Genomic DNA, 26,772 nt, shown 5'->3' with positions numbered 1-26,772 from the left:
TTTGTATTATCCACTTCCTGCCCCAAAGCCTGGAATAAAACTCCATACCCACGAGCTCTGAAAAACAGCTCTCCACAGCATGACCCAACTAGTTTGGGAACAGTCATTTGTAAAGTAACTCATCAGGTCCAACATTGGAGGAAAACCTCTGGATCCATGTAAGGGAATCTTTCCTGCTAAAGATAACTTCCACTTTCAGTGGAATGACTGCAGTCCCTTCCACTGAGAGACAGAATAACTGAAACGTGGTCCCACCAAACTGGTGGCCCGAGTGACCATGCAGAAGTTAACACCATTGGCACAAATGTGACCTGCATACTTTTTCCTTTCCTCGTGTGTCTCCTGTCCTACCTTTGGAAGGTCTGCAGGGCCATCTCAGTGCCTAGCTGGTTCCTTTGTGCTGATTGTCAACCATCTCTTTCTAGTTATTCTTTGGTGGATCTGAATCTAAAGGACTTATCTGATTTTCTTCTACGGAAAAAAACTTGGGTGCCAATGTGAATGTTCCAGCTTGGAGATAATGTTGCCCCTAAACAGAGTGACTGTCATTTCTTCCAGATGTCAAGGTCCACGTGATCTTATCTTGAAGGTTATAAATGAGTTCCCCCAAAGTCATTTGTATTGACATCCAACTTCCTCGCCTTTTCCATTTGATGGAGCAGAGCAGAACTAGAGGATCTAATCATCTGGCTCCGGTAAATTTAAAACGAGTTTAATGTCACCGTGTAATTCTGTCACCTGACTGCCCATCTAGTTCAGAAATACATCTGAAGGTTAGGCTGTAGTCTTAAGGAGATAGCCAAGTGCACCCTTAGGACTGCAGTGAACACACATTCTTACACTCAATGGCTTTATCTTCACTCTGAAGAGCCACTCTCTGGTTGAAGAAAAAGAGCCATTTCCCACATGCCTGGAGAAAGTCGATCAAATGGGAAAGAGTGTTTCCAAAGGATTCCAAGGACATGACATGAGGTGGGCACTCAAATAGTGAATGAATGAAATAAAGAATGAATGAATTCCAGGCCCCATGGTAATATCTTCCCCCATGAACTAAAATAAAGTTAACAAGAGTATAAATTTAGCATATATACTGAAGATAAACAGGCATTTCATTTGATTAAAAAAAAAAACTTTTGGTTTGCATTATTTTTTGTAAGTCATTTTGGGGAGAAAAAAAATAACATCCTCAAACAAAGTACTATGAAGCAGCACTGGTTTCTTTTCTATTTTTAAACACACTTGAGAGCAAATTAAACATACTCAGAATGTTGTATTAACTAGAACATTTAGTTTAACTAGTTTAATTACTGCTCTTTGGAAATTACTGTCATCAGTGGGAACTCCTGGGTCTGGTCTCTGTGTGGGAGGCACTGAGCTGAATGCCCACCTGCATGGGCAGCTGGGCACCCAGCTTCCATGTTTCCCAAGGGGTCAAGAGAGCTGACAGTCAGCAGTTCTCTGTACGATAATCAGACTTTACCCTGAAAATCCCTTTAATAGGAGCAGTAGCTAAATGTCTCTGGAGAAAGGCCAACCTTTGCTTTCATCCTGTCAACTCAGAGAGGTGGTTTTTGTAACTCAGTAAACAGTAAACTCATACCCTTCTGGAGTAAAAATTCCTTGAAGGAATAGGCTGTGTCTTATTTCCGTTCAGTTTCTGTAGTTCTGGTGTAGTTCAGGTCCTTATACATAGCATGAGGTCACGTTATTGAACAAACAGTGAAGAATTATGTCTTAACTGTACAACTCAGAAAGCTGAGAAATGTATTCGATGACCCAAACATGGGAGAAGAACCCAAATTCTCAATCCCATCCAGTCCCAGATTCGTTCAGGTATGAGGGGAAACGGGTTTAGAGAAAAGGGAGCCCTAAACTTGGTACCTATTCCGTAAAAGATTGTGGGAATAGCTTTCACAAAGCCTACGCTTTGGAAAAATTTCCAACTAGGAAAACATACAGGTGGTTTTCTCTCTCCTATGCACTCCCCCGACAACTTGCAGTTTGAGTCCATGCTTTAACCTCCAATTAAACAGGAGAACTGCAGCTCTCTGTTGCCAAATTATAGACCTATTTCCTGGCTCACTGAGAAAAGAATCTGCTAACAACTGTAAACAGTCTACATGATAATTTTTTTTTTTATGGAAGTATAGTTGACATCCAATACTATGTTAGTTTCAGGTGTACAGCAGGGCGATTTGACAATCAAATACATTACGAAATAAGCACCATGATAAGTCTAGAAACCGTCACCAGACAGAATTATTACCATGTTATAGACTATATATTGACTATATTCTCTATCCCATACATTAGATTCCTGTGACTGATTTATTTTATAACTGAAGGTTTGTGCCCTTTTAACCCCCCCTCATCTATTTTACCCAACCCCCTGCTCCCTCTGGCAACCACCAGTTTGCTCTCTGTATCTATAACTCTGTTTCTATTTTGTTTTGTTTGTTCACTTGTTTTGCTTTTTAGATTCCACATATAAGTGAGATCATGTGGTATTTGTCTTTCTCTGTCTGACTTATTTCACTCAACACAATGTCCTCAAGGTCCATCCTTGTTGTCACAACTGGCAAGATTTCGTTCTTTTTTATGGCTGAGTAATATTCCATCGTATATTTGTATCACATCTCCTTTATCCGTCTATTGATGGACATGCGATGAATGACTTTAAGTTACCTGCTATTTAACTCTACGTGACAGACATACTGGCTTCTCCAATGTGCTTTTTTCTACAATAATTCCATCAGGAATAAAAATAATTTCTTTCTCAGCTATATAGAGTAGTCAACTTCCAAAATGGAAAGTATGATCTTTTAAAAGTTATTCACGGAATATCTGAGTACTCCCAGATTTCAGAAATAATAGGTAGATATTAGAAAGCATCAGAGAAATTGTAAGGCTTCACTCTCTTTTTTCCTAAGAAACCTGAGCCTAACTAAAACTCTCAGAAAAGTAGGGTTCTCTAACCCCCGCATCTTTCTGGAGGCCTCAGTGAATTACTGCAGAGCAATGTGTACATTAGGTGGCCAGGTCTGCTGATGCAGGACACTCTTGCAGCCTGTAAGCAATTACAGGGTCAGCCCATCTCCTGATTAAGAGCAGACAGCTTTAAGAGGAAGAGAAATCAAATTACACAACCTGGTAAAAAGAAATAAAGAGAAAACTCATTTCAGAAATATAGATGCCCAGAGAGGAAGGAAAAAAAAAAACTAGGAATAGTTTAGTTAGGGGGAAAGATGATGGGACAAACGAGAGAAAGAAAGGAAGAAACATCCAGGAAAAAATGTGTATGGGGGAGGGGAGAAGGAAGCATGGAGACTAAATGGAAGATATTTATGTTAGTGTGAAGAAAACATGAGTATTCTATTAGTTTAAAGAAAGAAAATCCGGTAAAATCAGTTTGGAGCAAATGGTTCTGTGGTGCCTTCAGCCATTGTGAGACATAGATGAAGCAACTGGTGCTAGTTTCAATGAATCTTGGGCATTCTGCCATGCAAGTATAAATTCAAAATTTAATGTTTATAAGAAATGCTATTAAGAAGTTATTATAGCGATTTGGGTCCTCAGTAAAAGTTGCTCCACAATTTAAACTAGTAGAACTTAAGGAAATTACTGTTTGCAAAAAATAAAAAACTTATAGCATTCAAATAGTCCCCCTGGTAGCGACAGACTAGGTAAATTTTGATTAAAAACAAAGGATAAAAATCTGGGCTTGATGCCATAGGAGATACAAATAAAAAGGGTGCTTTGGTTTCTTTAGACACAAATTATTTTTGAAGAATTAGTTAAACAATCCAATTAGAAAGCAATGCAAGAATGTAATTAAGGGCTAAAATACATGGTCCAAATCATAAAAGCTCTGTGAGGTAAATAAAAGTAAGGAAATAACCCAGAGCTATCAAGAGAGACTTTATGGAAAAATTAAAACTTGAGCTGGTTAGAATTTGGAGACAGAAACTGTTAATAATACTTAATACTGTTAAGTTACATGTAATTCTCTGATACTAAGTTATAAGAGGTTTTAACCATCATTCATTTTTTTAACAATATTTATTGTGCATATGCTATTTTGCTAAGAGCTATACCACACCCCAAAGCATTTTTTAATTTTTATTTATGTTTTTAAATTAATTTTTATTGGCGTACAATTGCTTTACAATGTTGTGTTTGTTTCTGCTGTACAGCAAAGTGAATCAGCTGTACATACATATATGTCCCCTCATTTTTGGATTTCCTTCCCATTTAGGTCACCACAGAGCACTGAGTAGAGTTCCCTGTGCTGTACAGTAGTTTCTTATTAGTTATCTATTTTATACATAGTATCAATAGTGTATATACGTCAATTCCATAGTTTCTTATTAGTTATCTATTTTATACATAGTATCAAGTGTATATATGGCAATTCCAATCTCCCAATTCATCCCACCCCACCCCGCAAAGCCGTTTTTATAAATGATGCCATCCATGTAATAGGAGGGGCCCTGGGCCCACAGGCATCATCCACAATAGTGGTGATTACAGTGGTTAAGAACACGGGCTGCCAGCCAACCTGCCTGGTTCAAAGCCCTGTTCTGCCATTAAGTCGGTGGCTGGCTGACCATGGTCAGATCACTGACCCTCACCCTGCCTTAGCATCCTGGTCTGTTCACAGGAGATGATGATCCTAAACAGCACCTCTTAGGGCTGTTCTGAGAATAAAAGACTGAACGTGTGTAAGGCATTAAGAACAACGTCCAGCATATAATCAATAATTACAATGACTACTGTTGATGGTAAATAATCTTCTTTCCTACAAGTTCCCCTCCCTTGTTCTCCCCCTTAGTCTTGTGTTTCCTTCAAGCTAGAGTTCAGTCTCTCTTGTTAATATTCCCACTAAACTAACTGGATACAGGGCTCACGCTCGCCGATTCCTCCCGTCACTTCCGATTCATTTCCCAGCGAACAGCATCCTGGCTTCTGCCCTAAGCGCTTCCTTCACTGACGCCTCCCATGCTGCCGTCAGATCCAGTGGTAACCACTGCCTATATTTCATAGCGGACTATTTCTTGAAACTCTCTCAGTACCCTTGGTTTCCACGACCTCCTGGCCATCCTTCTGTCCAGTGTTTCCTTCCATCTCGCTGTCTGCTCCATTTTATTCCCCTTTCTCTGCTCACCCTTACGTGTCGGTATTTTCCATGTTTCCATCCCTCTCTCTTTTATACACTCTCCTTGTGATTTTAAGCGCTGTCGGTACCTCCGTGTCTCTTAAACCTTCATCCACAGCTGCCAGACGTATATAGCGAGGAGCCCACAGTCACCGAAGGCTCAGCATCTTCAAACTAAACTCATCTATCACCCCCACATCGCCTGCAGTCTGCTGTCCCCCCTGTATTCTCAATCTCATTTAACGGCCCCCACTATGTAGCCCACCACCCAAACCAGGAACCGGGAAACAGCAAATCCATCCTTCTTCATCTTCCACGTTGACCCCTCTAATACATTGCAACTCTATCACTGTATTTTTTTTTATTTATTTAATTTATTCATTTTTGGCTGCGTTGGGTCTTCGTTGCTGCACGCGGGCTTCCTCTAGTTGCGGCGAGCTGGGGCTACTCTTTGTTGTGGTGCGCGGGCTTCTCTTGTTGCGGAGCACGGGCTCTAGGCGCCGGGGCTTCAGTAGTTGTGGCTCGCGGGCTCCAGAGCGCAGGCTCAGTAGTTGTGGCGCACGGGCTTAGTTGCTCCGCAGCATGTGGGACCCTCCCGGACCCTACATTGGCAGGCGGATTCTTAACCACTGCACCATCAGGGCCATATTTTCTTCTCCATCTTTGCTACCACTGCCCCCCGTCCAAGTCCTAATTATTTCTTGCCTCAGTTGAAATCACAGTTTTGAAATGGATCTCCCGCCTCCTTTGTCCCCTTTAAGCCATCATTCCTAAAGCTGGCAGACGGGACAATCTACAGTGTAAATTCAATGACATTACCACCTGCCTAAACCCACCAAATTCAAAAACTGCCCAGCACCTACAGGAGAGCATCCTGGACCTGGACAGAGCAGTCCCTCCCTCCATCACATTGCCTCTGTATTTCTCTCCTGTTTCAATAATGACCATGTGCTCACTGGGATTATATGCATATATATTAGATACATATAAAATATCGCAATACACTGATGTAATATTATTGTTCCTGTTTTACAGGTTAAGTTGATGGTATTGGAAGCAACTTGCTCACAGTCACGAAATCAGTAAAGTTGATAACTGAATCCGAATCTAATCATATTGCCCTTTCCTTGAGGTCATGGTCCAGCATGGTTCCCCATTTTACACCACCAGCACCTAGAACATTCAGTGGTACACACAATGACTGTTAAGTATTCATCTGAATTGACTGTTAAAAAAAAAAGAGAGAAATTATAACATGATAATTATAAAAGATGATCCTGCCACTGACTGAAGATGGAACTGAGTTTCTAGAATTACCTCACAGGTACTACAAATGGAAGCAACAAAGACTATGAGTAAGTTTGTCAAAAGTGTTTTCTTCATACACAGTTAAATTTAAATATATTTCAAGTTATGATATAATCTCCATATGATCTTTTTATTTTCAATTGCATTCTAAGTCAAATGTCTTATTTACTTTTAGAGGAGCAAAAATAAGGTAAACATAAATATTTGCACTAACAAGTTCTGTGCTAGGACACTATGTATGGAATACATGTGTGCATATAGAGAGAGAGAAATACAGATATATAAAATGGAAAAAGCACAAAGTATTTTTCAGTTTATCAATAGATGACCTCAGTAACATTTCGGAAACTCACTACTTCCACAGACTGATAACAAAGTATCAAAAGGATCACCTAAAACTCTGAGAGCCATCAAAGAATTTTAAAAATTATGAAACAATGCAGTCGTGTAGCCAATCTACCAGGTTGAAACCAAATAAAACTTCAAATAGCATCCTTGAAATGGTTGAAGGAAAAGGAAATCGAAGTGAAAACACCCACCCGTCGTTAAACACACCTAGAAGCTATGGCGGCCCAGCAATTGGGCCGTTTCAAGCACCTTCACAGCAGTGGGCTGGGCGAAGACTCGCTCTGCTGGCGCTCTCAGTCACCAAAATAGCCATTTGCAATTAAAAATTAAAACTGGCACCTCTTCTTCACAAGCTATTATCAAAAGACGGCTGGCTACCTTCCTTGTTTATAGTGGTTCTTGTATCAAGACTTCATGCCATTTTGAAATATCTTTCTCTTATGTTTCATTTCTCTTGGGCCATAATGTTCCCAGTGCTAAGAATTTTAACACTTTCAACATTTCTAATTGGAATATGATCCTCAAATACTACAGCATTGCTTCAATTTCTGAAAACAGATTGATTTGAGCATTTTATATGGAGCATTTTATGTTCCTAGATTAGCAGGGCAAAAAGCAGTATAACTTGTAGAAGCCCTCTCTGTATTTAAGGGAAATCATTGGTTTTGAAGGAGTGAAAATAAAATGCAAACATCACTTTCTATAGACAGAGATTTAGCTCTGAACAGAATATATATGTAAATAATAAGGTTGGTCATCACACAGGGAATGGCCAAGAGGGTCACATTCCATCTTCCACCAGGAAACCAGCAGTGTATTTTGGGGGATGAAGGGTGTGAATCAGTTTGCACGCATGGAGCATCTTCTACACGCCAGACCCTGGGCTGGGCGCTGGTGATACAGCAGAAAGCCAGACGACAGCCCCTGCCCCTAAGAAGCTGGGTAGAGACGGCGATCAGCAGATCCTTTGTCCAACAGTGGAGTGCTGTGCTCTGTTTAACTCCTTAGAAAGACCCCCTTGGCTAATGTGTGGCCCACTGCCCCTCCCCAGGAGTTTGGAGTTAACGCGAACAATTAGGAGGTGGGCCCGCAGCTCGGGGCGGAGGAAGGGAAAGGATTAAGAGATCAGGTCACTAATCACAAATACTCCTTCCCCTTCCGATTACATTTCAGACCCTCCACAGCAGGCTCCATCACTGTGGCTGCATCACAGACACCTCTGTGCCTGTTTCACAGATAAGATTTGGAGACCCAGGAGGGGGAAGTTAACTTATTCCGAGTCACAAAGCGAATTAGTGGGCAAGTTGGAAGCAAAGATCTCCTGCTTCTGGGCCCATACCCTCCTCTTCTAAATGAATCATCAGTATCTTACTTCTAAGCAAATCAAAAAGACTTGGTAATTTCTTCGGCTTTGCTTCACTCTGCAACTCCTGTATGGAAGGTTTCCAAGGAAAATGATTTACCTACTCATGCAGCAGGCATGTACGGAGGGTCTGCTCCATACAGGGCACCTTGCTAGGTGCTTGGGATTCAGAGATAAATAGGAGGATTTCTGTTCACCCTCCTGTGGGAGAGACAGACCAAGTGGCTCACAAGGACCGCAAGGTGGGGCAAGCACCAGGGTAATGTCGTTCCCGGGGGCCCATGGGAGCTGACATGAGAGGCACCTAAACTATCCTGGCAGCGGGAGATGTGCCCAAGAGGAGGCGACGCTTGAATTGTGTTTTGAAGAAACAGTAGGAGTTGTGCAGCTAGAATGCAAGGGGTGGGAAAAGCCCCAGAGAAGAGCGTGTGCAAATACTGTGTCCGGCGGCAGATACAGGATGGGGGGGCTCAGCAAGGCGGGGGCTCAGGAGTGTATTAGAGATGAGACAGGAAACATGGCAGAGGCCACGTCACGAGGGGTCTTTTGAGCCGGTCCAAGGAATCTGGAGTTAATCTACACTCCTGTCCCCTCCGTCCCAGCTCTCAGCCATCCTCAACCCACTTAAATCCCAGTCATGACACCATCCCACTGCTGCTGCTTCGGCAAAGGCCATCAGGGAACCTCCTTCGTCACCAACCAATGAAATCCTAGCACACCTCTTCTAGTTCTTCCTGCAGCACCGGAAATGCCGACGGCAGCTCCTTCCTGCACATGTCTTCCTGCCTTCGCTTTTACAAAGAGAAGGCCTCCTGGCTTTTCCCTGTGGCCTTGCGGTCACTGTCGAGGTTTCCCAGGTCCTTCTGTGATCTCTTACAGAGCTGCGTCCCCACTCTGTCCTCCGCCACGTTCTCACCCCACCCTGCACCTCTGGGCTACCTCACTTGTCCCACTCATTGCTTTCACCAGCACAAAACTGCTGGCAGCCTCCAAATCTGAATCTCTAATCGAGACATCTAGATTTTGCCCTCGATCTGTAAAGGCAGTCGTTCTTTGAAATATATTTTATTTTTGCTCTCTTTGCGACAGAAATGGTTCTAGCTGCCGATCCAAGACCCGACGGAGAGAGACCGTGCGTACCTGGTTCACTATTGTGTGTTTACCACTTACGATCTCTCCCTGAACCTCTGACAAACGTTTCAAACTGAACAAGTGCAAGTCGGAACTCATTATATCCCCTGAAAGCATGCCACTCGCCCTTTGTGCCGTATGTTAGTGAATGGTACTTCCATTCCCCACATCACCCAGCTCAGGGTCGTCTCTCTCACACCGCACGTGGGACTGGTGAAAACAATCTGCATGGTACCTACATAACTGCTCTCTAATTAAATCCCTCCGTCTCGTCCCTACGGTTACTGCCTAAGCTCCTCAGGCAATCGTCTCTCACCTTTCCAGAACAGTCCATGGCACAAAGGAGACAGTCGACAGACATCGTGGCACGAATTTATGGATAAAAGAATACAAGAAGGAGTGGAAAACTTGGACAGCTGCTGTCATCTCCTCGCAGGCCACACTGGTCCCATCTGGCACCCTTCAATCCATTCACCGAACTAAGGAAAGACACAGCTTCCCAAAATACGTGTCTGATGACATTATCCCTCTTGATTATCACCATTCACTGACCAGTACCAGCTACAGGATAAAGACTAGATTCCATGGCCGGCGTCTGAAGCCACCCAAGGTCAGGCACATGTGCCTTTTGCTCTACCCTCTTTTCCTGAGGTCGTGCTCATACTGCAGATACTCACAGTACCCAGAATTACCATGTTGATTCCAGTGCCACGTCTTTGCCTAAGCTATTTTCTCCACCAAGATTGCTCATCCCCTCCTTGCTTTTACACTTGAAAATTTAGTCATTTGTCAAAGCTCAGCTCATACCTCTCTTCCTCTCGAAAGCCTGTGCCGACGTTTGTGCTCTCACCTCCACTTCCTCCTCTTTTCCCACATGACTCTGTACTCACGTCTACAACAGCAGCGTCTCAGTCCTGTTCACAGGCTTGCACTGGGGTCTTTTCCCTTCTTGAGAGTGGAGGCCTTCGCCTTATGAATTTGGGAATTAGCACACGTGAACACTCACATGTTTGCAGATGCATGGATGAGTGAACAGATGAGTAGATGGTAGAGAGTCATGGAAAGATTAGAGGCAAGGGGATATGATAAGATGTGCATTTGGGGAAAAACACTGTGGTGTCAGAGCAAAGAGCTGGAAGGCTGAGAACAGAAGCCGGAGACCATTATAAATAATCCAGTGGGGATGGATGGAGAAACAGAGAGGGAGGGTAGCAGTAGCAAAGGAGAGAAGGGAATGGATTTGAAAAATATTTATAGCGTGAACACACAGACTTCAATGATCATTTGGGTGGACAGCGGGAGCGAGTCTGAGAAAAATGAAGGGATCAAGGATGACTGCCGGGCTGCTAACCTGGAAGACTGGAGGATTTCTTCTACTTTAAAACATATATACATTCTGATCCATGGCATTATGCCTGGCAGAGATGCACCAGACACAGTGGCGAGTTACGTGTGTCTGCCACACTGTTGCCTTTGCTGTTTCTCGGAAACACATTTGTTCCATCGGCGCGAATTTATATATGGAGCCCATCGTGTGTTTTTCTATTACCACCATTTACTCTACACTTTTCCCGAAAAAGATGAGGGATTAAAAATGGACAAACAACATTCAAAGAAGTATGTCACCTCATATGCGAATAGCTCCTCCATTAAACTGAAGGACAGCTGAAAACAGGAGACATCCTAAAGAACGGTAAGAGAACAGACTCTCCTAATTTCCACCGATTTATAAAGATTGGAAGAAAGGATTTGCAGCAGGCCATCTCTTGTTCTTGCCAGCCATCTCATCAGTGGGCTGGGACACAAACACTTGAAACCACATTGTACACCATTAAAATACCATTATAATCATGGGTTTTGCATATTTAACAGAAATGTTTCACCACCTGAAACATAACTTCAAACATACTTTTCTTGCTTCTTGGCAAGGAAGCATGGGTCGACCAAGTAAATCCATCCCTGAAGTACCTCATTAATCACAGTGCACTTGTTCTTGGCAAGAGCCTTAATGTGCTACAAAACCTGTTATTAAAGTAAGATTTGGGGATTCCCAGGCTGGCAAAGAATTAGTTAGTTACACTGCTTTAGAAATGGTTTTCTTATAACTTCCTTTACTATTAACGGTCTTGTTAGACTTACAGCTCAAAGTAACTTTCCTCTATTAATTTAACGTGTGAAATCCAGCTACTCTAAAGCTTATTTAAAATCATAAGTAGCAATTGGCAAAGGTGGCCTGTCCCCCGCTACTGCATCCGCTGTAGTTGTGCAGATGCTCCTGTCTTTGTGCTAATGTGGGTCTAGCACCCCTACCGGATCGCTCAAGCATTACAGTTTCAGGCTCTAGAAATCAGTAACGCAAAACTTCACAGCAGCACGTGGCATTGACAAGCACATAATTTATTTTGTATCTACCACTAAAGACAATGATTGACCCATAAAGCCTGGTGAGTAGAGAATTATTCGAACTTGAACCTCTTCAAAAATGATTTGTCAAAAATTTAAGATTCTGTAAGGCCAGAAAAACCTATTCGACCCCAACATATTGAAAACAGAACGTTGCATGACAAGAAGTCCTCATTCATGTTCAAGGGCAACGCTTAGGAGATACAAAGCACAAGCACCAACCAAAGTTGTCTCTCACCCTTTCTGAATATACAATACATAAATTACCAAAAATTAAAGTCCGCTAAATAGCATCGTATTGTAAAATCAAAGCTATGAATGTTCTGAGCAAACTCTTGTGTAAAAAAACAAAAAACCAATTTCCATACAGTATATATTTTGCTGCCAAATTGAGCACAAATCATATTGCTAAATGTTTTAGTGGATCCTGACAGGTCAAAATAATTTTTCAGGCTCATTAGGTAATAGGATTCATTATATATCAACTCAGAGGGCATGAACGTGAAAAGTATCAGTAGCGTTTCTCTAAGTCTAGCATTTACTGCAATAACCACATCTAAGGCAACGTGAATCTTACACACATTATACCTTTTGATGTAATAATGATGCTACACAACACCCTCCTTGTGTACACTGTGAGATGGAAAGTTGGCTGGAATATTCCACCTCATGCTACAAGTTCACATCAATCTGGGGCTGTAAAATTTTCCAGACACCAGAGTCACACAGATTGTAGACTCCACCAATTTCCTGACTGCTATGTGGTCAAATTCCAGGCTCACCTATTTACCAAACCAGCCACTTCATCCATGTTATTTCAAAAAATGTTTCTGGAGTCGATGCCCATCCTCCATCCCAGGTGAGAGCTATGTTTGGATGACACGCCTCATTTCTAAAAGATACCTAATTCACGTGTTGCAAATCTTTTTACTAGGAAACAAGGAACCTGTCAGTGAGTGCCTTAAACTTTCTCTACTGGCCTCCTATGGCTGCTGTCTTTATATTTCATTTTAACATAAAAAAGCAAAAAAGGGGAACTAAAAAGAGAGGAGAAAAAGAAGAAGAAAAGATGATGGCGTAACGGCATAAAAACTACGTTAAAATGTCCACATAAACCTAACTCTAACAGGAGACTGAATGAATGGTCATTGTGGGAAAAATAGTAGTAAACTTCAAACGCACTGAAAGATTTCAAATGCCTAAGGGAAAAATAAACATTTGCTTCCAATCAGTTTCTCATTAAGCATCCTCTGCTAGATGATGAAGCCTCAACACACACGCTCTGACTCCAAGCCACCACTGCCTGCTTCACCCACTGCCTGATCCCGTCCCGGGCGGCGCGCCGGCCCTGCACCTCGGCCCGCGCCCCTGCGCGCTGGGCTCCCCGCCAGCCTCGGCTACTACGCCCGAGCGAGCATCCCCTCGCCCGGCCCTGCTCGCCCCCTCTGGGCCTCGGCCACCACTGTGGCAGGAAGGACTACGTGCACTGACAGACTTTCCGTTAGTGGCGGTTGAGGTAGCTGCGAGGCGTGTTTCCGGGCGCGCTGGAAACCTAGCTGCTGTTCCCCCACCACCACCCCGCCGCGAGCAGCAGCCCCCCCTCCAGCTCCGCCCCGGGGACCAGGACCCGGGCCTGCGTCTCTCCTCTCCCCGCCGCCTCTACCCCGCCATCACCTCCTAACCTTTCCAACACACTCTCCCGAGCCTCACGCGGGCGCTCCGCCTCCCTGAGCCTTGCCCAGCTCCCGGGCGCCCCCCACGGTTGGAGTGGACGTATCTCGGGACCTAATCGCTCCCAATTATCCGCGCAGCCGGGGTCCCGCGCCTGCCCGGCTCTACCCCCGGGCGCCCAGAGCGGCCGGGTGGCTCAGCGGGAGCGCCGACGGGAAGGCTCCTTCCGCAGAGGCGAGAGAGGTGGGGCTCAGGGAGCTGGGAGGCTCTAGGAGGAAGACCCTAAACACGTGCAAAGAAATAAAAGCCACCACGTGTGCGCACGCGAGTGTGTGTGCGCGTGTACGTGTGTGTGTGTGTGTGTGCATGCGCGCGCCCGGCCAGGGCGTCTGCGCCGGGCGTCCGGGGGACCAGGCAAGAGGGCCCCCGCCGCCGCGGTGGCGGGGGGCGCGCGGGGGGCGCGGGTACTCACACGAAAGCGTGGTAGACGAACGCCCAGCCGCGGGGTCTCTCCAGCACGTTGTACAGGTAGTTCTGCAGCCGCCGGTACTTGACGTTACGCCGGCAGCTCTGGCCGCTGCTGTAGGAGAGCGGCTTCCCCAGCAGGCTCATCCGGGCGCCCTGCTTGCCCCGCCGGCTCTCCCGCAGGCCGCCGCCGCCGCCGCCCAGCGCGGCCGCGCGGGTGCCCAGCAGCAGCAGCCCGTCGCCCCCGGCGGCCGCCGAGTTCAGCAGCGCCCTGGCCCGGCCCGACTCCACATCCTTCATGCCGCAGCCCGCGCGCCCCCAGCCCGCCGCCGCCGCCGCCGCCGCACCGCTCCTCACCCAGAGCCCGGCGGCGCCGCCCTCCTCTCCGCCCGCGTGCTGGCGGGGCATGGCATCACCGCGGGCACCGCGAGGGGGGCGCCGCCGGCGGGGGCCGCGGCCTCATGCGCGCCGGCCGCTTTCGAGGAGGCGGCGGCGGCGGCGGACGGGGCGCCCGGCGGCCCTCGACCTGCGCGCCGGGGGAGGGGAAGCAGCGGGGGCGGAAGGGCGCGCGGACGAGACGGAGGAGTCCCGGGGTCGAGCAGCCTATAGCTTCGAATGCGTAATCAGGACGTGTCGGGGGCGTCACTCCAAGAGGGCTTCTCCGGCCCCTCCGTTCCCGTGGCGGATACTCCCTCCTGGCGAAGCGCCCCGGGGCTGGAACGGGAGCTCCCCCGCGCGCACGCCCGGCCCCGGGCTCCCCACGCCAGAGGGGGCCGGGCCCCGAAGCCCCTCTCGGAGGCCGAGTTCGGCGTGTTCTCCCCGGCGCTTTGGAGGTGTCCGGAAGGTGCGGCCCGCCTTGTGCCCGGAGGAGGGACGGGAGAGGCAGGCGCCGTTCCCTCCCGCCGCTACGCCGCCGCGCGGGCTGGTCCCGCCGTCCTTCCGCGAGGGGTGTGCGCGGGAACGGCCCGGCCCTTCCCTCCAGGTACCAGCCAGTCCCCGGGCGCGCGGGCCGAGGCTCCGGGCGGGGGCGCTCGGGTCCCCGCGTTCAGGGTGCTGACCCGCAGGACACGGCCGCCGAGCCGGCGAGGTGGGCACCGGGCATCTCCCCGCCGCTCACTCCGGCTGGCGGGCTGTGACTGTCCATCCCGGCATCAGACCAGAGTAGCCGGACATCCCTCCCAGCCCGGGGGTGGAGTGTGGGGAGGGCGTCAAAACTCCAAAGTGGCTCCTCCGCGGTGAGCTAGCGGCCCCGAGCTGCGCCTGGCAGCCGCGCGAAGCAGGGGAGGACAAACCGGGTCCCTCCGTCAAGAAATTTTCATTTATGTCCGAGATAGTCATACAACGGCCGAGTCTCGGCAGTGGCGGCGGCGGCCCCAGAGGTTGGGGGGAAAATCCTGGAGGATGGAGAGCCCAGGACACCGGCTTCGCGGGGTCCCCTCCCCACCCCGGTCTGCCGCCACTTACGCGGTGAGAGACGCGTCGCGAGGGACGAGTGGCTGGATCTCCTGCCGCCCGCAAGCCCCCAGCCCGCGGGGAGGAGGGAGGCCGCGGGGTCCCTGGCTGCGCCTCTGGCCTAAAACGAGCCCGCGTCAAAAACCGTAAGCCGCTCAACCTCGCAGTCAGCTGGGGACGCCGAAAGGAAGCCGGGCTTGGGAACTTCTTCCAACAGAGTGGAATCCCTCCCCCCCGCCCCCGAAATAGGAAGGAAAGGATCACAAGTTAAACTGAAGGAAGAACTGGGGTTCCACCACAAAGCCAGACCAGACGCTTCCGAGGTAGTGCGTCCAAGTGCCTCTCCCTTTGAGAAGCCTAAAGTCGAGGCGCGAGTCCGGTGGCGGCTATCGCCGCTCCTCGGAGGGAGATGCTCTGCCGGCCCCGCTCTGGGCGCACACCCACGGCAGCTCCCGTCTGCCTTCTGCAGCCGCGGCACCTCCACGCTTTGCCCTTCCTTTTATTGTCGTCGCTGTGAGGCTTGCGCGGCCCTCTCGCCGGCTCCAGGCCGCCGGCGGGACCCCGCTTCCATCCCGCCTTGTCCCCAAGCCTGGCGGCGGCGGCGGACACTTCCCCGCGGCGCTCCGTGCAGCTGGCGGCGGCGCCACTTGACTGCTGAGCTCCGGCCCCCGGAGTCGCTCTCCGGTCCCCTAATTCACTTCCCACCCGCGCGCGTGGAGGGGCGAGGGGGACGCCCGGTGGCCCGATGTTCAGGTCGAGGCAGAGCGCATCCTGGAGCGAAGGCTGTCGTCCCCGAGCCGCGCGAGGACCCGGCCGAGGGCGGGGAGTTGGCCGTCGCTATATTTAGACACACCACACCACCCCCTCCCCGGAGTTTCTGCGCGGGGACTTTCAGGGTCAAAGCCCTAGAGGCCTAAAAGGAGTCGTGTGCACGCTTTAAACGTGAACATCTTGGCTTTTCTGCAGGCAGGAGAACGAAAACCATGTCCTCTTGACCAAGCGGGTTTTCCTTCTTGCAGACTTTGCCCCGCCCCACCACGAAGGTCAGGTCCCTTCCATCTCACGGGCGCACCGGGCCCACCGTGCAGGCAGGAAGGTTTGGGAAGGCGGGGCACGTTTCGCGGAAAAGAGCCAGTTGTCTGATGTCCCAGGGATGCGGGGTGACGGGGGTGCGGCAATGATATTAGTGAAGCCGTGGTGTTGATGAAGTAAATGCATGAAACTTTAAAACGGCATCAAAGGTGGTCATCGGCAGCGGTTTAGAGGTGGGAAGGACCAGACACCCCAGAGGGGACCGGACCAAGCGCTCACAGGTGGTTGGTATGAGGGTTACTAGGAACCCAACAACCTCGCCTCCCAGTTTAGTATCCCTTCTTCCCCGCCCCACCCCAGTGCTGGTTCCGCATCTTTAATAGGACATGTACAAAAGAGCATACGGTTGTATTTCACTGACTCTGCCTGCTACCTTGGGAAAGAGGGGTTCAGCCACAAACCCTAACACCCGGCCTGCGCATGCTCGGAAGGAAAGGCCACGTGAGGCTGCACGGCCTCTCACCCCGGATTCTTTGTGTGGACCTGGCTTCTTCACTGCCAGCTAACTCCCCTCAAAAGGCAAGAATTAACTGTGGGGAAAACAGAGTATTGTGATCATGCTTTTTCTCTATTTGTGCCTTTGAATACAGATGTTGCTAGGAAACTGCCTTTCATTCTTTTTGTTGAAATATTAAAACCTAATATCACAAGAGAGGGTGGCATATATAGCTCAAAGAGTAAAACAATACAGTAGTGTATATTATAACCATAATAATTACATTAAAACATTATAAAGAGGTTAAGGGGAAAAGATGACCACCGTTTTCAAAGCAAATGTTTATTTCTAGTATAGAGCATGTGAAATGATGTCCACTCCCCATTCTTTGAAGACGGGAGTGCTTTCGGCGCATTGTAAGATGCCTGCCTGAAATTTATGTCCGTGGAAACTTTTATTCTCTGAGGTCTACCTGGAGATAGTTTCAACTGAAAATAGTTCCTAGAAATAGTTTACTTCAATGTGTTTTCTATCCCATTATGTTTTTCATCTGAAGGGTACTCTAAAATAGCAACATGGAAAATTCTATACAAGAGCTAGACGTACCCAGGGAAGACTTTTAAGGCAGAGCTGGTTTCACAGAATGTCAGTGACCCCATGACTCTCTCCCTTTCCTTCTTGTCTGGGCCCCCCCGCCAGTTCCCCCTCTTCCACAGCGCTACCACTTCAACACACCTCCCATCAAGTCATTGTCATGGTTCTGATCATCTAGTGACTGATGGAAGTGCTACTTTTTAGAGATATGAATGCACTTTCACCCACTGTGAGTTGCTGGGTCAACCAGATGGTAATGACAAATAGAATCCTCAAACCTTAGAGCAAAAGGGACATTAGCTGATGAAGAAATGGAAATCCACTGTAGGCTGCTGTTCAGCGACTTGTCCAAGACTTGGCTGTTGGCCTTTGGAGGAAGGACCGAAGTCCCCTAACTCTTGAGTGGAATGCCCTTTAAGCTATGCCACCCTTTCCCTTAGCTTTTATTTCCCTCCTATTGGATCATCACCAAACCCACAAGCATAGCAACTATAATTATGTTTCTCAGGTATCTTATTATAACCATTGATACACTACATACATTTACTTCCTCTTATTATTTTAAATGTATCAGCATTGTGTACCACGGATATCATTTTTAGTCCATCGAGGATTCTCATCTAGGAGACATGATGCTGAGATTCTCAATGTGTTTCACCAACAAGTAGAAATTAGAGAACCCAGGGCAACATTAGAGATCGTAAGAGCCTGGCCAGACTACGTGAGGGTTCTAACACAGCAGCCCTGCCTTCAGTGGATGAGGCATGGCCCCTTCAGAACAGCCTCTGCCCAGGGATGCAGAAAAGGTACAGGTGTGAGTGGATGCAGGTGTGAAGAGAATCTGCTCGGGGACCAGACACATAGTGTGGGAAGGGCTCAAAAATTCTCACCATTTTCATCCCAGGAACTATCAAAATTTACTTTCCTAGGAATTACTAAAATAATGTGTCAATCACCATTGTCAAAACAAAATAATAGCAAATATTTAGCACGTGGTTACTGTGCACTAGGCCCTGCGATTTCCAGGAATTATTTCACTTGATTCTGACAACAGCCTCTTAGGTGAGCACTGCAATCGTATCCAGTTCATAGGGAAAAAACTGAGGTGTGAACAAGTTAATAATTTTTAAGAACTAATAAGCAGTTGAGTCTGGATTCAAACTTACAGGTATTTAATGCAAAAACAGGACCAAACAAAACCCACAGAAACAAAAAAAAAAACCAGATTTTTAACTACGAAACTATATTAACTTTTGAAATGCAAAGCTTTAGCCTATTATTGTCTTAATAATTTTGACTGTTTTTCTTACCAGAAGAGAAGTGTTGGAAAGTTTCTAGTAGCTGTTGTACAACAGGACTTGGGGTTTTATTCTAAACACAGAAATAGATTTAATATTCCTGTTCACTTTTCCTGCAGAAATAGGGCTTCCCCGCATAGTTTTTTTTTGATTCAACATTTTAAAACAGTCCCAAATCGTGTAGTATCAATGTCTTGGAATTGTATTTACATGTTTAGCTTTTTCCTAACATTACGTTCAGTTTTATTCACAAAACCCTTTTTATCGTGCTTGGCTATGCCTGATTTCATTTTTTTTTTTCTGACGTGTTAGTACGGCAGCGCTACTGTTTTTCTTTCAGCCAACTGCTTAAACACTTCTTTCTGGAAATAATTTGAATACAGTTACTTGATCTTTCTAAGATACATATACTTAGAAACTGTGTGAAGAGGTTGATACAGAAGGCAAACCTCTCCTTTGAGCAAGTGGACGGGAAAATTCTGTTATAATTCTGTGCCCCCTAGTGGCACTCACATTTTACCATCACCTTTTTCAAAGAGGAAATAAGAAAGCATCCTTTATGAATCTCCCTAAACCTATTCATCTCTTCAGCAAGCAATCATTAATCATTAGTGCTGTGCTAGTTGGAGTGGGTACAGAGAGGAAAAAGCGTCTTGATTCTTATGTTCCTGGGCTGGTGGGGGAGAGATAGATGAATAAGTAATGCTGACGTGGTGAGTTCCCAGAGGTTTGCACAGGACCTTATGGGAAGCTGCAGAGAGTTTTCTGAGGAATGTAATGCTGTGCTAAGTCTTAAGGAAAAGCTGGATTTCGGTGACATCAGGGCGGGGTGTTCAAAGAAAAAAATACTTGAAAAACTGTGAAGGCTTGAGGGCTGATCATACATTGAGAATGGCAAGTGGTTGGATTCTCAAGGAGCCCAGGGCACTTCTGAAGTTGGGACTATGGCTCCACGGCTGAAGTCTCAGCAAGAATTCAGGATTCTGTTCTGACTTGAGCAGGGAGCCACTGAAGAATGTAAAGCAAGAGTATATATATATATATATATATATATACTTTCATATATATGATGAAAGTGATGGGTTGGGGTCAGATTGCCTGGGAAAATACATAGATTGGCTTAAAAAAGAAGAGGCATGAGGACCCAGCCTGAAGGTGGGAGCCTGAGCATTGAGGATTGGGAAGGAGGAAGGAGAAGAGGAGGCTGAATGATTACTGAGGACCACCGAGGACCACTGCCTCGACAGCCACAAAAGAAGCTTCAACAAGGAAATGCTGAACCGAGACCAGTTGAAATAAGAATTCGGGATTTGGCCACAGGAGGCCATTGGAAGAAGTTGTTACTGGGTTTTGCTTTCTTGCAGAATTTCTTGTAGAAAGAAAAATCAAGTCAGAGTGGGCAGGAAGGAATTCAAAGGTGAGGTAGTGAAGACGATGATTCTGGAGGGGAGGAGAGAGGGCGCTGCAGGCAGAGGCTCTGGGTTTGCTGAAGGCTCTGAACATAACATAACACGATGCTGACTCAGGACACTTGAGTGGCTGGCCGTCGCAGCCAGGCTCACAGGTCCCCTGTCTGAGTCTGAGCTGCAATTACACTGACAATATTTCACTGCCAGCTGCGAGATCTCAGACAACTTGGACAACATCAGATTTTGCTCAGTACTTTTATAGCATTTTTAATTTAAAAAAAAACTGTCACGTTTTCTTTTCTAACATTTTCCCCAAAGTTGAATTTAACACATACGCATTTTTCATGTTTAGTTTTATCTGGAAGGAAGATGCGTGTTGGATAAATGATACATTATTCTTTGATTTTATTTATAATGAAAGGCTGTGGAACTGACCAGATCATTCAGGAAAAACTATGCATACATCTCTAATATCTGTGAAATATTCAACACAGTTTTCAGGCAATGCTGCCGAGGGCCATGGGGAATGCCTGGGATATCTCAGACAGCTCAGGAAATGGCAGAGGTCCAGGCATCCAAGTTCCTTGAGTTTTAACCAGACATTTGTTTTTCTCCCTTTTTTTTTTCTTCTATTTTTTTTTTTTTTTTTTGCGATACGCGGGCCTCTCACTGCTGTGGCCTCTCCCGTTGCGGAGCACAGGCTCCGGACGCGCAGGCCCAGCGGCCATGGCTCACGGGCCCAGCTACTCCACGGCATGTGGGATCTTCCCGGACCGGGGCACGAACCCATGTCCCCTGTATCGGCAGGAGGACTCTCAACCACTGCGCCACCAGGGAAGCCCTCTTCTATTATTTTTAACATATTTATTGGAATAAAATTGCTTTACAATGGTGGGTCAGTTCCTGCTTTCTAACAAAGTGAATCAGCTATACGTATACATATATCCCCATATCTCCTCCCTCCTGCGCCTCCCTCCCACCCTCCCTATCCCACCCCTCTAGGTGGTCACAAAACACTGAGCTGATCTCCCTGTGCTATGCGACTGCTTCCCACTAGCTATCTGTTTTACATTTGGTAATATATATATGTCCATGGCACTCTATCACTTCGTTCCAGCTTACCCTTCTCCCTCCCCGTGTCCTCAAGTCCATTCTCTACATCTGCGTCTTTATCTCTGTCCCGCCCCTGGGTTCTTCAGAACCATTTTTTTTTTTTTTTAGATTCCATATATATGTGTTAGCATACGGTATTTGTTTTTCTCTTTCTGACTTACTTTACTCTATATGACAGGCTCTAGGTCTATGCACCTCACTACAAATGACTCAATTTCGTTTCTTTTTATGGCTGAGTAATATTCCATTGTACATATGTACCATATCTTCTTTATCCATTCGTCTGTTGATGGACACTTAGGTTGCTTCCATGTCCTGGCTATTGTAAATAGTGCTGCAATGAACATTGGGGTGCATGTGTCTTTTTGAATTATGGTTTTCTCAGGGTATATGCCCAGTAGTGCAATTGCTGGGTCGTATGGTAGTTCTATTTTTAGCTTTTTAAGGAACTTCCATACTGTTCTACGTAGTGGCTATATCAATTTACATTCCCACCAACAGTGCAGGAGGGCTCCCTTTTCTCCACACCCTCTCCAGCATTTATTGTTTGTAGATTTTTTTGAAGATGGCCATTCTGACTGGTGTGAGGTGATACCTCATTGCAGTTTTCATTTGCATTTCTCTAATGATTAGTGATGTTGAGCATCCTTTCATGTGTTTATTGGCAATCTCTATATGTTCTTTGGAGAAATGTCTATTTAGGTCTTCTGACCATTTTTGGATTGGGTTGTTTGGTTTTTGATATTGACTTGCATGAGCTACTTGTAAATTTTGGAGCTTAATCCTTTGTCAGTTTCTTCATTTGCAAATATTTTCTCTCATTCTGAGGGTTGTCTTTTTGTCTTCTTTAGGGTTTCCTTTGCTGGGCAAAAGCTTTTAAGTTTCATTAGGTTCCATTTGTTTATTTTTGTTTTTATTTCTGTTTATCTAAGACGTGGGTCAAAAAGGATCTTGCTATGATTTATGTCATAGAGTGTTCTGCCTATATTTTCCTCTAAAAGTTTTATAGTGTCTGGCCTTACATTTAGGTCTTTAATCCATTTTGAGTTTATTTTTGTGTATGGTGTTAGGGAGTGTTCTAATTTCATTCTTTTACATGTAGCTGTCCAGTTTTCCCAGCGCAACTTATTGGAGAAGCTGTCTTTTTTCCATTGTATATTCTTGTCTCCTTTATCAAAAATGAGGTGACTGTATGTGCGTAGGTTTATCTCTGGGCGTTATATCCGGTTCCATTGATCTATATGTCTGTTTTTGTGCCAGTACCATACTGTCTTGGTTACTGTAGCTTTGTAGTATAGTCTGAAGTCAGGGAGCCTGATTCCTCCAGCTCTGTTTTTCTTTCTCAAGATTGCTTTCACTATTTGGGGTCTTTTGTGTTTCCATACAAATTGTGAAATTTTTTGTTCTAGTTCTGTGAAAAATGCCAGGGGTAGTTTGATAGGGATTGCATTGAGTTTGTAGATTGCTTTGGGTAGTATAGACATTTTCACAATGTTGATTCTTCCAATCCAAGAACATGGTATATCTCTCCATCTGTTTGTATCATCTTTCATCAGTGTTTTGTAGTTTTCTGCATACAGGTCTTTTGTCTCCTTAGGTAGGTTTATTGCTAGGTATTTTATTCTTTTTGTTGCAGTGGTAAATGGGAGTGTTTCCTTAATTTGTCTTTCAGATTTTTCATTATTAGTGTAAAGGAATGCAAGAGATTTCTGTGCATTAATTTTGCATCCTGTCACTTTACCAACTTCGTTGATTAGCTCTAGTAGTTTTCTGGTAACATGTTTAGGATTCTGTATGTATAATATCACGTCATCTGCAAACAGTGACAATTTTACTTCTTCTTTTCTGATTTGGATTCCTTTTATTTCTCTTTCCTCTCTGATTGCTGTGGCTAAAACTTCCAAAAGTATGTTGAATAATAGTGGTGAGAGTGGACAGCCTTGTCTTGTTCCTGATCTTAGTGGAAATGGTTTCAGTTTTTCACCATTGAGAATGATGCTGACTGTGGGTTTGTCATATATGGCCTTTATTATGTTGAGGTAAGGTCCCTCTGTGCCTACTTTCTGGAGGGTTTTTATCATAAATGGGTGTTGAATTTTGTCGAAAGCTTTCTCTGCATCTGTTGAGATGATCATATGGTTTTTCTCCTTCAATTTGTTAATATGGTGTATCACGTTGATTGATTTGCATATATTGAAAAATACTTGCATTCCTGGGATAAACCACACTTGATCATGGTGTATGATCCTTTTAATGTGCAGTTGGATTCTGTCTGCTAGTATTTAGTTAAGGATTTTTGCATCTATGTTCATCAGTGATATTGGCCTGGAGCTTTCTTTCTTTGTGACATCTTTGTCTGGTTTTGGTATCAGGGTGATGGTGGCCTTGTAGAATGAGTTTGGGAGTGTTCCTCCCTCTGTTATATTTTGTAAGAGTTTGAGAAGGATAGGTGTTAGCTCTTCCCTAAATGTTTGATAGAATTCACCTGTGAAGCCATCTGGTCCTGGATTTTTTTGTTGGAAGATTTCTAATCACAGTCTCAATTTCAGTGCTTGTGATTGGTCTGTTTATATTTTCTATTTCTTCCTGGTTCAGCCTCAGAAGGTTGTGTTTTTCTAAGAATGTGTCCATTTCTTCCAGGTTGTCCATTTTATTGGCATAGAGTTGCTTGTAGTAATCTCTCATGATCTTTTTTATTTCTGCAGTGTCAGTTGTTACTTCTCCTTTTTCATTTCTAATTCTATTGATTTGTGTCTTCTCCTTTTTTTCTGATGAGTCTGGCTAATGGTTTATCAATTTTGTTTACCTTCTTAAAGAACCAACTTTTAGTTTTATTGATCTTTGCTATCGTTTCCTTCATTTCTCTATCATTTATTTCTGATCTGATCTTTATGATTTCTTTCCTTCTGCTAACTTTGAGGTTATTTTTTCTTCTTTCTCTAATTGCTTTAGGTGCAAAGTTAGGTTGTTTATTTGAGATGTTTCCTCTTTCTTAAGGTAGGATTGTATTGCTATAAACTTCCCTCTTAGAACTGCTTTTGCTGCATCCCATAGGTTTTGGGTCATTGTGTCTCCATCGTCATTTGTTTCTAGGTATTTTTTGATTTCCTCTTTGATTTCTTCAGTGATCACTTGGTTATTAAGTAGTGTATTGTTTAGCATCCATTTGTTTGTATTTTTTACAGATCTCTTCCTGTAATTGCTATCTAGTCTCATAGCGTTGTGGTCGGAAAAGATACTTGATATGATTTCAATTTTCTTAAACTTACCAAGGCTTGATTTGTGACCCAAGATATGATCTATCCTGGAGAATGTTCCATGAGCACTTGAGAAAAATTTGTATTCTGTTGTTTTTGGATGGAATGTCCTATAAATATTAATTAAGTCCATCTTGTTTAATGTATCATTTAAAGCTTGTGTTTCCTTATTTATTTTCATTTTGGATGATCTGTCCATTGGTGAAAGTGGGGTGTTAAAGTCCCCTACTATGAATGTGTTACTGTCGATTTCCCCTTTTATGGCTGTTAGTATTTGCCTTATGTATTGAGGTGCTCCTATGTTGGGTACATAAATATTTACAATTGTTATATCTTCTTCTTGGATCAATCCCTTGATCATCCTGTACTGTCCTTCTTTGTCTCTTGTAATAGTCTTTATTTTAAAGTCTATTTTGTCTGATATGAGAATTGCTACTCCAGCTTTCTTTTGATTTCCATTTGCATAGAATATCTTTTTCCATCCCCTCACTTTCAGTCTGTATGTGTCCCTAGGTCTGAAGTGGGTCTCTTGTAGACAGCATATATATATGGGTCTTGTTTTTGTATCCATTCAGCCACTCTGTGTCTTTTGGTGGGAGCAATTTATCCATTTACATTTAAGGTAATTATCGATATGTATGTTCCTATTCCCATTTTCTTAATTGTTTTGGGTTTGTTATTGTAGGTCTTTTCCTTCTCTTGTGTTTCTTTCCTAGAGAAGTTACTTTAGCATTTGTTGTAAAGCTGGTTTGGTGGTGGTGAACTCTCTCAGCTTTTCCTTGTCTGTAAAGGTTTTAATTTCTCCATCAAATCTGAATGAGATCCTTGCTGGGTAGAGTAATCTTGGTTGTAGGTTTTTCTCCTTCATCATTTTAAATATGACCTGCCACTCCCTTCTGGATTGCAGAGCTTCTGCTGAAAGATCAGCTGTTAACCTTATGGGGATTCCCTTGTGTGTTATTTGTTGTTTTTCCCTTGCTGCTTTTAATATGTTTTCTTTGTATTTAATTTTTGATAGGTTGATTAATATGTGTCTTGGCGTGTTTCTCCTTGGATTTATCCTGTATGGGACTCTCTGTGTTTCCTGGACTTGATTAACTGTTTCCTTTCCCATATTAGGGATGTTTTCAACTATAATCCCTTCAAATATTTTCTCAGTCCCTTTCTTTTTCTCTTCTTCTTCTGGAACCCCTATAATTCGAATGTTGGTGCATTTAATGTTGTCCCAGAGGTCTCTGAGACTGTCCTCAATTCCTTTCTTTCTTTTTTCTTTATTCTGCTCTGCAGTAGTTATTTCCACTATTTTATCTTCCAGGTCACTTATCCGTTCTTCTGCCTCAGTTATTCTGCTATTGATCCCTTCTAGAGTATTTTTAATTTCATTTATTGTGTTGTTCATCATTGCTTGTTTCCTCTTTAGTTCTTCTAGGTTCTTATTAAATGTTTCTTGCATTTTGTCTTTTCTATTCCCAAGATTTTGGATCATCTTTACTATCATTATTCTGAGTTCTTTTTCAGGTAGACTGCCTATTTCCTCTTCATTTGTTGGGTCTGGTGGGTTTTTATCTTGCTCCTTCATCTGCTGTGTGTTTTTCTGTCTTCTCATTTTACTTATCTTACTGTGTTTGGGGTCTCCTTTTTGCAGGCTGCAGGTTCTTAGTTCCCGTTATTTTTGGTGTCTGCCCCCAGTGGCTACAGTTGGTTCAGTGGGTTGTGTAGGCTTCCTGGTGGAGGGGACTAGTGCCTGTGTTCTGGTGGATGAGGCTGGATCTTGTCTTTCTGCTGGGCAGGTCCACATCTGGTGGTGTGTTTTGGGGTGTCTGTGGACTTATCATGATTTTAGGCAGCCTCTCTGCTAATAGGTGGGGTTGTGTTCCTGCCTTGCTAGTTGTTTGGCACAGGGTGTCCAGCACTGTAATTTGCTAGTCGTTGAGTGAAGCTGGGTGTTGGTGTTGAGATGGAGATCTCTAGGAGATTTTCGCCGTTTGATATTACATGGAGCTGGGAGGTCTCTTGTGTACCAGTGTCCTGAAGTTTGCTCTGCCACCTCAGAGGCACAGCACTGACTCCTGGCTGCAGCACCAAGAGCCTTTCATCCACACGGCTCAGAATAAAAGGGAGAAAAATTAGAAAGAAAGAGGATAAAAGAAAAGAAAAGAAAGTAAGATAAAATAAAGTTATTAAAATAAAAAATAATTATTAAGAAAAAAAATTTTTAAGTGAAAAAAAAAACAATGGACGGACAGAACCCTAGGACACATGGTGAAAGCAAAGCTA

General features: G+C 45.0%; 1 protein-coding gene across 5 annotated transcripts in view; it reads right to left on the bottom strand.

Moving 5' to 3' along the window:
* KCNQ5 (potassium voltage-gated channel subfamily Q member 5) overlaps positions 1 to 14,252 on the bottom strand; it is a 577,457-nt gene extending 563,205 nt beyond the window's left edge. For all 5 annotated transcript variants that reach the window (XM_029224298.1, XM_029224301.1, XM_029224302.1 and 2 more), the window contains exon 1: positions 13,852 to 14,252. In XM_029224298.1, the coding sequence (XP_029080131.1) occupies positions 13,852 to 14,252 (401 nt within the window). The remainder of the gene's footprint in view (positions 1 to 13,851) is intronic.
* Between the last annotated feature and the right edge of the window lie 12,520 nt (positions 14,253 to 26,772).

The sequence above is a fragment of the Monodon monoceros genome, unplaced genomic scaffold (genome assembly GCF_005190385.1).
Source record: "Monodon monoceros isolate NGI ecotype Baffin Bay Population unplaced genomic scaffold, NGI_Narwhal_1 Super_Scaffold_15, whole genome shotgun sequence".
Taxonomy (NCBI): domain Eukaryota; kingdom Metazoa; phylum Chordata; class Mammalia; order Artiodactyla; family Monodontidae; genus Monodon; species Monodon monoceros.
This window is presented reverse-complemented; position numbering and strand designations above follow the sequence as displayed.